We start from the raw sequence: 13,259 nt of genomic DNA on the forward strand, positions 1-13,259 counted from the left end.
TTCTTACGCCCTCATGTTGACTATAGAATACAGAAAATAAATGTGGCAAAATGGTCTCAGCACTTCTTCACTGCAACTAAAATTATTTTTCTAATAGATCACTAGATACGTAATAATACTTCATGTCGTAAGGCTTATAGGAAAGCTGTGATGAATAGTGCAAATGACTACCCTGCAGGAAGTGACAACGAAGCAGCATAGCTCCCAACTGTCCATCTTCTGGAGGGACAGTCCCTCTTTGGGAGCCCTGTCCCTCTGTCCCTCTTTCCTCCTCATTTGTCCCTCTTTCAGGACTTAGTCCCTCTTTCTATGTAAATATATATATATATCTCTACTAAAAATGTGTTTGACTCTAAACTTTATTCCCATCCTTTAAATTAATATATTACTAATTTTAAAATGTTAATATGAAGGAAAATTAACCAGGATAGAAAGGACCAGTGTGGTTTAAATGATAAAACAACACATTTTTCTTATGAAATCTTTATGGTATGCATGACTAGGAGTGTGACGGGGGCGTGATCAGGGGTGTGACATGGGTGTGACTTAAGGGTCCCTCTTTCTCATCTCAAAAAGTTGGGAGGTATGATGCAATTTGGCAGGTGTTTGTAGGTTCATGGAGGGCGAAGTCTAGGGTGCCAGGACATCTGTGCCTATAGGCTCCAGGTCTGAGTGTAGGATTGTGTATACACACTAGAGGGCAGTGTAGGGAGGCAGCAGATATAGCGGAGGACTTCTGCTACAATTGTGAGTAAGCACAAACTCAGGATCAACAATGTTGTGCATGGATCACAAGTGGGAAGAGGTGTTGGCAGCATTGGATTGTGTACACACACTAGAGGGCAGTGTAGGGAGACAGGAGAGATAGCAGAGGACTCCTACTACATTTGTACTGAAGCACAAAGTCAGGATTAGGGAAGCTGTGAATGGATCACAGCCAGATAGAAGGAAATGTTGGCAGTGTAGGATTGTGTACAAGCTGTACAAGTAACCAAGGCAAACATTATTCTCTTTTATTTCCTATAAATCTGGATATACCCCACCTGGGAAGCAATATTTAGCGAGTAGAGCCAGCAGAAAGATGATCACACATGTCTGTACCCCTATAATAGTACAGAGGATGGTTTCATTGTTGGACTCCCCTTCACCTGAAATAGAAGAATACAGTAAAAACATTGCAACATACCATCAGAGCCCATGTCCGATATAGGGGAGAGAGCATGCGAAGGACCTCAAAAACAGCATAAATAGCAAACACCCAGAAGCCACTGAAACTATGTACACATGATTAGGGTCACCTCTGATATAACTCTAGCACAGGGGTGCCCACACTCTTTCAACTTGCGAGCTAATTTGAAAAATATTGAGCCCCGGAGATCTACCAACATTTAAAATGCTGAACTTTGCATACCCCCTCCCCCCATCCCAGTTTAACTGGGCAAAGGCCGATGCAGATTCCTTCCCCCTACCACCACATCATCAAGCAGGCTTTCCTTTCCCTGTACAGGTAGCCAGTTATAAGTGCCCCAGTATAGGTTATCCAGGCATAGGTGCTTCAGTATAGCTAGCCAGGCATATCTTCTATAAACATAGGACTCGGAGATCAAAACCTTGTTTCAAATGCCGTGTTATTGAGCCAAAACAATTTTTCACATAATTACACCAGTATTGCACCAACCCTTTTAAAACCGGAGGAGTGATATCCCACTCAGCACTCCCATATCCCACCCTGCATGATGGCACATCCCTCTTCCCAATATAACATGACAAACTATCTTATGATGGAGCATGTGCGGGTGCCCTGCCCTCTATGTACACTATCAAGACAGTTCCCAAGTTCCAATTTCTCCTGAAAAAATTGCTGCTTGAACAAAAAAAATGAGTCTCAGTTCAGATGTGACTGTTTGTATAGAACATCATGCATGATGGATCAAATGGCCAAGTGTTACTCACACAATCCTCCGGGTGAAAGATTAAAATCACATGTTCGACCAGGCTCACCGATTCAGACCTCTCCCCTGTGCACTTGGGGAGTCCCTTCTGCAACTGCTCCGCCACCACTTTGTGCTGTTAGGACCCGGTTGTAGCCAGTTTGTTCGCCCCGTGTAGATGTTTTCTGTGCGGGCATCCCTGCATCTTTAGGGCACTTCTTTGGGAACTTGCGGCGCTCCCTGCTGAGCCACACCACTTTGCCCCGTGCTCCACACTGCACGCCGGGCCGCTCCTGTGGCTTGGGTAGTTGCGGTTCTCCCGCGGTCTCTTGTCTATGGTGGCCCAGGTAGGACAAACTTAGCCGACGCATTTCGTCAAATAGGTTTGATTTTTTAAAGGCAAATGGCAAAAAATCGCTCAATACGCCATCTTGTGGGCTTATTTATCACACCAAGCTTTTTCTCAAATTCAAAGCACACTGACCACATTGCTCCGTATCACCATCTTGTGGGCATATTTGTTATGGCAGGCCTTTTCTGCACCAAGTCCACTTAGTGAAATTCCAATGCATCTTTTTATAAGCATCCCTGCCCCCTCTAGTGGTTCTATGGACAAGCAACTTTTTTGAAAACAAAATTGTGCATTTCCATATAACATTGCTAGCATAATTGCTTTATTTACCCCTTGGTGAGCAATTTTAGCTACTTTTTATTTATCCACAACACTCCGAAATTAAAATCTACATTCTCTCCTAACGGAGTACATGTGTTGCATTTGTATATCCACATACATTCCTTCTGCAACAAAATCTTATCAAAATCCCCCCTCTTGGGGCTAATATTCAACTTATAAATGCCTCTAAATTTCAGGCCTTTTGGGTCACTGTTATGACATTCCCAAAAATGTTGCGCTACTGCAATATCTGTATTGTTACCCCTAATATTTTTAATATGCTCCCCAATACACGTTTCCAGGTCCCTTCCCGTCTTTCCTATGTAGATCTTATTACGGGGCAAATTAATTGATAAATCCCTTTTGTCATTGCACATGAAATGTAATCACATATCTTAAACTGAGCTGTACCATTGCTGCCATTGAAGGTATCACCCTCCAATACATATTTGCAAAATCTACAATTTTGACATTTGAACGTTCCTTTTCTTCTCACCAAACTACTTTGTTCTCTTTGAAATTCACTTTTGGTTAGTAAATCACCCAAACTGCTGCTTCTTCTCGCCGTCACATGTGGTGTCTCCCCCACTATCCGTGTTATATCTTTATCCAAAGTAAGTATTTCCCAATTTGTATTGAGTATTCCCAACAATTGCTCCCAATGACCTCCATACCTTGTGATAATTCTGACTGCATCATCATCTATTGCCTATCCCTTTTTGCACCTTTTTTTTACTAACAGGCTTCTCCTATCCGTCTTTAAGGCTCTCACATAGGCTTGTTTAATCATTCTGTTTGAATACCCTCTATCTTTTAACCTTTGTCTTAAAACAGCAGCTTCCTGTTTGTTTAGTTCTGTTGAGGCGCAATTCTGCCTGATCCTTAAAAATTCTCCCCGTGGGCACTGATCTAATCTGACACCCTAGGTGATTGAGGCGTGCAGCAGTGTGTTTCCTGCACTTTCCTTTCTATAAGTACTGGAATATAACTTTTCTCCACATTTGAACAACTTTAGATCCAAAAACGACGCAATGGGCACCACTGCTCTAGCATGTATACATTGGCCCCTGATCACCCTCAGTGAATTGGCAAGCAATCTGCCTGAAGGATTGTCCCGACCGAGTGAAGGCAGAGGGCATTATTCTCCTACTCACCATGCCCTTTCCATGCTGCTCAGTTGTGCGTCATACCATTGGCCCTCTTTCATGCTCTTCCCTTCTCAATAGTAACAGAATGAATTGCTAGCCTGCAGGCTAGCGAGGAGTCTATACTGTCTCGGCCTTTAACTGCAGCCCGAGGGATTGAGTCCCAATCCCTGTGTAGTATGTCTGAATAAAAAGTCCATTCCTTTCCTGGTCCCCTCGTTCCAGCGCTGTCCCGTCTGTTAGAAGTCTTTGACAGAGCTCGGGCTCTGTGTAGCTTTGAAAAAAAAAAAGATACAACCTGCACTGCAAATGGGATTCCTCATTAAAATCACTGACTGTAAAAAAAATGCATGTATTAAAACGCAAACAAAACACTTGCGGGAAATTATTTTGGATTCCTACAGGATTCTTCCTCCTCTTGAAGTTTACTTTAGCTGCTTGATTGTTTATAAACTCTCTTCTCGCAAATTCAGCAGCAGCTGCATGGGTTGCACAGACTACTGTTGTTTGAACCCGGGTTCCCATATTCGGATAATGTCATCCGAAGCACTTCAGCACCATAACCTGCAGAGAGAGTCGGTGGGCTGGATTCCGTGTCGCTCGTGCATGTGACTCTGATGCTTTCTTCTTCTGGCTTCAAAGGAATAAGCATGTGATCTGCAAACTTGGCTCTCCAGCTGTTAAGGAATTACAAGTCCCACAATGCATTGCGGTAGTCTGACAGTCACAGTCATGATTCATAAAGGCAAATGCATTTTGGGACTTGTAGTTCCTTAAAGAGAACCCGAGGTGGAATTTAATTATGCTAGTGGGGCACAGAGGCTGGTTGTGCACACTATCACCAGCCTCTGTTGCCCCATGGTGTGCCTCCAAGACCCCCCTGCGCGGCACTATACCCCCCGCAGTGCTGGCGACATGCAGCGTGTCGCCAGCACAATGTTTACCTCTGCCTGTCTGTTAGCGCCGCTTCCCCGCCTCCTCCCTATCGGCGCTACCCACCCGCGTCACTTCCTTCCAATCAGCGGGAGGGAAGGGACGCGGGGGGGGGGGGGGGGGGGTAGCGCCGATACGGAGGAGGCGGGGGAGCGGCGCTAACAGACAGGCAGAGGTAAACATTGTGCTGGCGACACGCCGCGTGTCGCCAGCACTGCGGGGGGTATAGTGGCGCGCAGGGGGGTCTTGGAGGCACACCATGGGGCAACAGAGGCTGGTGATAGTGTGCACAACCAGCCTCTGTGCCCCACTAGCATAATTAAATCCCACCTCGGGTTCTCTTTAACAGCTGGAGAGCCAAGTTTGCAGATCACTGAGCATGGGAGTCACGTGAAGCACGATGTGGAACGCAGCTCTGTGACTCTCTCTGCAGACCGCAATCGCTGAGCTGCTGTGCAGGGAATTATCAGAGTTCCCAAAGAAGGAAACCTGGGTTCAAACTACAACACTAGCACAGACCAGAGCCTGAGAGCAGGAAGTAGTTCAGTTATAATACAGCCGCTACCTGAGAGACAGATAGAATGAAGACTGTTAGAGCAGATGAGACAGAGGGGAATACCCATCAGGAAGCAGCCTTCCCCATGGATGAGGAGCTCTCACACATTGTTAAATACTGATTCTAGGAAAAATTACTATAGAAAACACTGCTGATGGAGAAATGTCTTCCCTATTACAGTAATGTTAGCAGGGTTATCACTGTATCATAATTGTCCCCATAATGCCCCATGGCCAATAAATGTTACTTTTTTGTCTGCAAGCTCTGCATGTGGCTTCATCACGGTTACTGACAGTGGCTGCATATAAAAGTAAATGTAAAAATGTTTCCTAAGGCACAAGCATTACAGGCACTGCTTATTGCCAGTTCATTTCCTCTCTGCCCATCGCCTATTCCTGGAAAGGCCCATCCTCCCCACTCACTTTCCTCCTCTCTAGGGATGCGCAAATCCGATCCGGATGAAATCCGGATAGTTGTATTCCGGATTTCATCCATTTAAATTCAAGTCACCTGTGCGGGCTGGGTTTAATCTTACCTATCATGACGTCTTTTTCATCCGTCCCTCGGCGCCTCCTACAATGCAGACCAATCCGGCGTCACGTGACTAAAAACATTTCATCCTTCCGGGTTGAAGGAGGAAGTGTATAGTCTTGTGACGCCGGATTGGACCGCAACTATCTGGATTTCATCCGGATCGGATTTGCACATCCCTACACAGTCCTCGGCCTAACCAAGATGTTTTAAAATTAGTGGTATGGGCGCTCCTCTAAACCTACCTAAATTGTGTAACTAAGTACCTAATGCACACTGGTGGATCGCTATACACACTGGGGGTATCACCTCCCTATTGATTTGGATATGACAGTGTACAGTGCTCTCACTCTTTGGTAAATATGAATGACACTTATCCAGCAATACTATTCCCAGACAGATACAATAATTGCAACCCAAAACTCTAAATGTCAGACGTAAAGTCCAAATAGCTGCTGGTATTTATATTCCTGCTACAGAAAGTCCAGCTTCCTCCTCCACTGTGATATAAAGTCAGGATCTTCTACCTCAAAACAGTTCTGCGAATGTGAATATCACAGTTTAACACTAAATACTCCCACCAATGTCCAAAGGCTGATATAAGAGTAATCAGCAAGATCGCTCATATGCAGGTGTCAGCTCTCCCGACAGGCTTCCTCCTATATGCAGCTCAAAAGAACGGAAAAACACATAGCGTAATCCAGTCTGGACACAGCTGTCTTAGACACTCCCTCCACCAGTGAGAATCCTCAGAGTAAACTGACTGCCTCCATATAAGTGCAAACCACATGCAGCCCACATGCATTTAAGCGCTCACCAGATATTCAGGCTGACCCAGAACTGTTTTGAGGTAGAAGATCCTGACTTTATATCACAGTGGAGGAGGAAGCTGGACTTTCTGTAGCAGGAATATAAATACCAGCAGCTATTTGGACTTTACGTCTGACATTTAGAGTTTTGTGTTGCAATTATTGTATCTGTCTGGGAATAGTATTGCTGGATAAGTGTCATTCATATTTACCAAAGAGTGAGAGCGCTGTACACTGTCATATCCTAACCAAGATGTTATTTGTTAATAAATAAAGTGGAGTAGAATATCAGACTGAGTCCGGCCCCCATGTCTGGTCCATTACCTTGTCCAACTTCTGATGATGATGATGGTGATGAGGATGATGGTGATGATGATGGTGATGAGGAGGGCGGGGTCACATACAACATTGTTCCTGGGCTTTTTCCTGTGATTTTACCTCCCCCTTCCACTACATTACAGTAGTAAATTCCTGAGTCCTCCTCAGTCAGGTTGGTGATGGTGAGGTTTAGAAGATCTTTACAGAGGCTGACTCTGTTTTTGTACCGCTGGTGTGAAAGGATCTCATCCTTACAGCCCACCGTCCATCTGAGAGAGTAAGCTCCTCCTCCAGGCTCAACCTGGCAGCTTATGTTCACTGATTGTCCTACTTCTCCTTGAATGAACTTTGGCTGCTTCACTTGTACACTCTCCGTTCCATCTGCAGTAGATAAGAAAGAAAGAAAGAAAGAAAGAAACCATTAAAAAAAATGTAAAAGTAGCTTTTCCCAACATGCATGATTCTAGCTAGATGCTGATAGTTCCAGTCACTTGACTGTGGAGTGCAGACAGGAGGAGGGCTGACAGCATGGAGAAAGGGTAAGGAGCGGTATGATGGGTATGACGCGGACGTGTGCTGCCTCGGGGACAGCTGTACACAGTCTAGATTCTTGTTTAGTAGCTGGAAAGGCTGTCTTTTTATCTACAAAAACTGAAAGCGATCAAGAAAACATAAAAATTGTAACGATTGGTGTCAGCGAGAACAGATTTCTCTGATTATTGGTGATCTGCCGTATAATAATTTCTCCTTATGTAGCACCCCTATAGTACATAACAACGAGGGAGTCTGGGAAAGAGGCTGTCTACACTGTAATGGAGAATCATCTACCGCTGTGACCAGAATCTGACGATCCAGCGGGAGTAAAGGAATACCCAATTTTTTCACAAAGTCATAGTCTATAAAATTAGCTGCAGAACCCAAGTCCACGAATGCCTCTGTGGCCGTGACCCGACCCTCCTAGGTAATGGAGCAAGGGAGGAGCAAACGGTTACTGTTTAGAGGTAGAAACGGCTCGCCTAGGGTATTACCTCTGACTACACCTAGGCGGCAGCGTTTCCCGACTTCTTAGGACAATTCTGGACAATATGACCCTCCTCAGCACAGTATAGACAGAGTCTTTCTGACCTTCTGCGATTCTTTTCCACTTGCATTAACCTAGAGTGACCGAACTGCATCGGTTCGTCTTGAGGTGACGAGGGTGGAGAAGAGGCGTAGGAAACAGATCTTACAGCGTTTCTCCCATGGGTCTGTCTTTGATAACGAAGGCGGCCATCAACCCGTACCGCCAACGAAATTGCTTTGTCTAGGGATTTAGGTTCAGGATGCCCTAACATCAAATCAGAAACTGCATCAGATAATCCTGACAGGAAACAGTCTAACAATGCATATGTTCCCCATCTAGCTGATACAGCCAACCTCCTAAACTCTGCAGCATAAACCTCCACCGGATTACGGCCCTGCCTGAAAGTTTGTAGTTTCCTTTCAGCAGTGATAGCAATATCCAGATCATCGTATATAACGGCCATGGCCTTAAAAAACTCCTGCACTGAAGATAAGGCCTTATGCTCAGCCTGCAGACTATATGCCCATGTTTGTGAATCTCCTGACAGTAAGGTCTTTATAAATGTTACCCTCTGGTTCTCAGATCCTGACAGATTGGGCCTCAACTCAAAATAAGACAACACACGATTCCTGAAATTCTGAAAGTCAGATCTATGCCCAGAAAACTTTTCAGGTACGGACATACGAAGGTCCGTGACTGGAGGGGATCGCACTGCATCAACGGCTGTTTGAAGTACCTGTACAGTCCCAGACAATTGTGTAATCTGAGAATGTTGGGTATTAATCACCCCGGTAAGATTGTTTACCGCGGTGGTCAGGATTCAACTTGGTCACGCAGTGCGTCCATAATGTTTTGGTCTGCTGTTCTGTGACGACTGGTGTCAGCGAGAACAGATTTCTCTGATTATTGGTGATCTGCAGTATCACCAATAATACAGATGCTATACCTGATTATGTGTGATCTGCAGAAACACCAATAATACTGGTATAGCCAGAAACAGGACAACCAATGTAAGGGTAGGTGTTTGGTGCAACAGTAATGATAGAGATACCCGCTTTCCCAGAGGAGCTGGGAGATAGGAATATTTCTATATATCACAGGAATACAAACTCCAGCAAGCTGGAGATACAGACAATAGTGAGATAGTTCACCCGAGGAGTGGGTAGAACTAATAATTAACAACCGAGGGGTGGGTGACTCAGACTGTAGTGTAGCCACTATCACCTGAGGGGCAGGTAGAAAGGATAGTACTGTAGTGACTATTCACCTGAGGAGCAGGTGATAAAGACTGTACTGCAGTCGGCAACTATATCAGATAGGCAAAGGTACAGGATCAGTAAACAGAAGAGTAGTCAAGCTAGCAGAAGGTCATAACAGATAATACAATTCAATTAGTACTTTAGCTATCAACAGAATCTGGCTAAGGGTCGATCCCCAGCTCCTGCTGGTTCTAGCACACTTTGGGATCTGACTAGGTCTTAGTGCTAACACGTAGCATATGCAACAGCAGACGCGGAGCAACCGAATGACCTGTCCTATATATACTGCAAGCGCTCCACAGCGCCGCCCCAGTCACTCAACCAATCCGGACACTTCCTACCCGGTTTCTCCGGGTGTAACTCATGAAACTCTTTCTTTAACGCCTCCGCATGCATGCGACAATCCGGTACCCAAGTTCTCTCCTCTAGGCCATACCCCTTCCAATGGACCAGGTACTGTACAGAATTCTGCACCAATCAAGAATCCAAAATCTTCTCGATCTCATACTCAGGTTGGTTGTCAATCATCACAGGGGGGGGGGGGGGGAGAAATCCACATGCACAGCAGGCTTAAGCAAGGAAACATGGAATGATCTCACACCTCTCATGCTGGCTGGGAGAACAATCACATATGTCACATCATTAATCTTTTTGGACACAGGGTATGGGCCTATGAATCTGGGTCCTAACTTGGGTGATGGTTGCTTCAACGCTAGATGTCGAGTAGACTAGACACCCACACTTTATCTCCTGGGGAAAACTTCCAATTCTTCAGACCGTCTCTTATCTGCCTGTCTGGAAGGCTTTCCCCAGATTTCTCTTTACTAAGACCCAAATCTCCCTCAAAGCCCTTTGCCAATCTTCTAGGGCCGGAAAGGGAGAAGATGCCACTGGCAAAGGAGAAAACTTAGGAGATCTCCCCGAGACCACCTGAAATGGAGAAAAACCTGAAGAAGAACTCTTCAGATTATTATGCGCAAACTCCGCAAATGGCAGGAACTTTACCCAATCTGATTGCGCATCTGCCACATAACATCTAAGAAATTGTTCCAAAGACTGGTTAACCCTTTTGGTCTGTCCATTGGTCTGTGGGTGGTAGCCTGATGAAAATGAAAGGTTCATATTGAGCTGATGGCAAAAGGCTCTCCAGAATTTTGACACAAACTGGACTCCCCAATCTGACACTACATTTTCCGGAATGCCATGCAGCCGGAAAATGTGCTGGATGAAGAGATCAGCCAATTCCTGGGCCGAGGGGAGTCCTTTCAGAGGTACGAAATGAGCCATTTTACTGAACCTATCAACTACCACCCAGATGACCGTCTTGCCCTCAGAGCTGGGGAGTTCTCCCACAAAGTCCATAGACAAATGAGTCCAGGGTTCATTTGGTACTGGTAGAGACTGAAGTGTACCCACCGGTGCCTGACGAGATGGCTTACTTCTGGCACACACAGAGCATTCCCTTCCAAACTCTTTGCAATCAAGTGCCAAAGATGGCCACCATACACATCTAGCCAAAAGGCCCTGTTCGGCCGAACAGCGGAAAGGGCGGAAGTTCCGCCCTTTCGCTGACCTCACGCCCGCTGCCCGGCCTCCCTCAACTCGTCACTCTCCGGACTCCTCCTCCTCCTCACTCCACAGTGCCGCCCACTGCCAGGCCATCCGCTATACAGGTACTTCTTGAAACTTTTGAATGGGGAAGCGGGCAGAGGGGGGAGCGCTAGCGGAGGGGGTGGGGGGAATTTCCGACCCCCCCCGCGATCGGGGCATGCTCCCCCCTTATGCCTGCGACCCCATAGGGCCCCCAAAATAGGGATGTTCGGGAAGTTCGGGGTTCGGCCCGAACATGCCGAACATCTCGGCCATGTTCGGCGAACTTTCCCGAACCCGAACATCCAGGTGTTCGCCCATCACTAGCTGCTACCACCAGTTTCTGAGGTAAGATGGTCTCAGGGGTTGCAGGCTGAACTGTTTCAGGCTCAAAGCACCTAGACAATGCATCTGCTTTGACATTCTTACTTCCTGGGATGTACGTTATCACGAATCTGAACCTTGAAAAGGACAGGGACCAGCGGGCCTGTCGGGGACTGAGTCTTTTGGCCCCTTCAATGTACTCCAAGTTTTTATGATCAGTATAAACTGTAATTGTATGTTCTGCCCCTTCAAGCCAATGACGTCACTCTTCAAAGGCTAACTTAATGGCCAGAAGCTCCCGATTGCCAATATCGTAGTTCCTCTCAGCTGGAGAGAACCTACGAGAAAAGAAGGCACAGGGATGGAGTTTGCCTTGTAAGCCAGAGCGCTGAGACAGTACAGCCCCAACCCCAATCTCTGATGCATCTACCTCAACGATGAAGGGGAAAGTGACATCCACGTGTCTCAGAATGGGAGCAGAACAAAATAGCTTTTTAAGCATCGCAAAGGCAGACTGTGCCTCTGCCAGCCAATGGTAAGTGTCAGCCCATTTTTTGGTAAGGTTGGTTAGGGGCGACACTACAGAGGAAAACCCTTTGATGAACTTCCTGTAGTAATTGGCGAAGCCAATAAATCTCTGGAGTGCCTTCAAACCTACAGGTTGCGGCCACTCCAACACAGCAGAGACCTTTTCAGGATCCATGGAAAGGCCTGAAGTGGAAATAATATATCCCAGAAAAGGGACTTGAGTGACCTCGAAAAGGCACTTTTCCAACTTAGCGTACAACGAGTTCTGCCTCAATTTACGTAACACAAACTTCACATGTTGACGATGTTCCGTTAGGTTGGGAGAAAAGATCAGTATATCGTCCAAATACACTAGCACGAATTTTCCCAGAACCTCCCTAAAAACTTCATTAATCAATTCTTGACAGACGGCAGGCGCATTACACAACCCGAAGGGCATGACCAGATACTCGTAGTGCCCGTCGGGTGTGTTGAAGGCCGTCTTCCATTCGTCACCGTCTCTAATGCGTACCAGGTTATATGCCCCTCGAAGGTCCAGTTTAGAGAAAATACTGGCATTGATAACCTGAGCAAACAGATTGTCTATCAAAGGCAGTGGATAGCGATTTTTCACCGTGATCTTATTTAAACCCCGATAGTCAATACAAGGTCTGAGCCCACCGTCCTTCTTCTGCACAAAAAAGAACCCAGCCCCCGCTGGGGATCTGGAAGGACGGATGAAGCCCTTGGCCAAATTCTCCTTAATGTATTCCTGCATAGCCAGCTTCTCGGGTCCAGACAAATTATAGAGATGACCCCTAGGAGGCATACAACCTGATCTTAACTCAATGGGACAATCGAAACTTCGATTAGGTGGTAGTTTGTCTGCTGATTTGGGACAAAACACGTCAGAAAACTCCACGTACTGCACTGGCACCCCTTTCACCTGAACCTTGGTGGCACAAACAGCAACTCTCTCCAAACAATGATGATGACAATGGGTTGGCCAGCTCTGTAGCTGACCGGAAGCCCAGTCAATCTGAGGGGAGTGTAGTTGCAACCAGGGCATACCGAGGATAATGGTAGAGGTTGCCATTTGCAGGACAAAAAACTGTAGTTTCTCCTTATGTAGCACCGCTATAGTACAAGTACATAACAACGAGGGAGTCTGGGAAAGAGGCTGTCTACACTGTAACGGAGAATCATCTACCGCTGTGACCAGAATCTGACGATCCAGCGGGAGTAAAGGAATACCCAATTTTTTCACAAAGTCATAGTCTATAAAATTAGCTGCAGAACCTGAGTCCACGAATGCCTCTGTGGCCGTGGCCCGACCCTCCCAGGTAATAGAGCAAGGGAGGAGCAAACGGTTACTGTTTAGAGGTAGAAACGGCTCGCCTAGGGTATTACCTCTGACTACACCTAGGCGGCAGCGTTTCCCGACTTCTTAGGACAATTCTGGACAATATGACCCTCCTCAGCACAGTATAGACAGAGTCTTTCTGACCTTCTGCGATTCTTTTCCACTTGCGTTAACCTAGAGTGACCGAACTGCATCGGTTCGTCTTGAGGTGACGAGGGTGGAGAAGAGGCGTAGGAAACAGATCTTACAGCGTTTCT

The 13,259-nt window shown here is 46.2% G+C and overlaps 1 protein-coding gene across 3 annotated transcripts in view; it reads right to left on the reverse strand.

Annotated features, from left to right (window-relative positions):
* The window catches only part of LOC137528787 (polymeric immunoglobulin receptor-like), a 188,192-nt gene that overhangs the window by 96,489 nt on the left and 78,444 nt on the right, over window positions 1-13,259 (reverse strand). For all 3 annotated transcript variants that reach the window (XM_068250367.1, XM_068250366.1, XM_068250365.1), the window contains one exon: window positions 6,903-7,277. In XM_068250367.1, coding sequence (XP_068106468.1) covers window positions 6,903-7,277 — 375 coding nt within the window. The remainder of the gene's footprint in view (window positions 1-6,902; window positions 7,278-13,259) is intronic.

Source organism: Hyperolius riggenbachi, chromosome 8 (assembly GCF_040937935.1).
Source record: "Hyperolius riggenbachi isolate aHypRig1 chromosome 8, aHypRig1.pri, whole genome shotgun sequence".
In the NCBI taxonomy this organism is placed as follows: Eukaryota; Metazoa; Chordata; class Amphibia; order Anura; family Hyperoliidae; genus Hyperolius; species Hyperolius riggenbachi.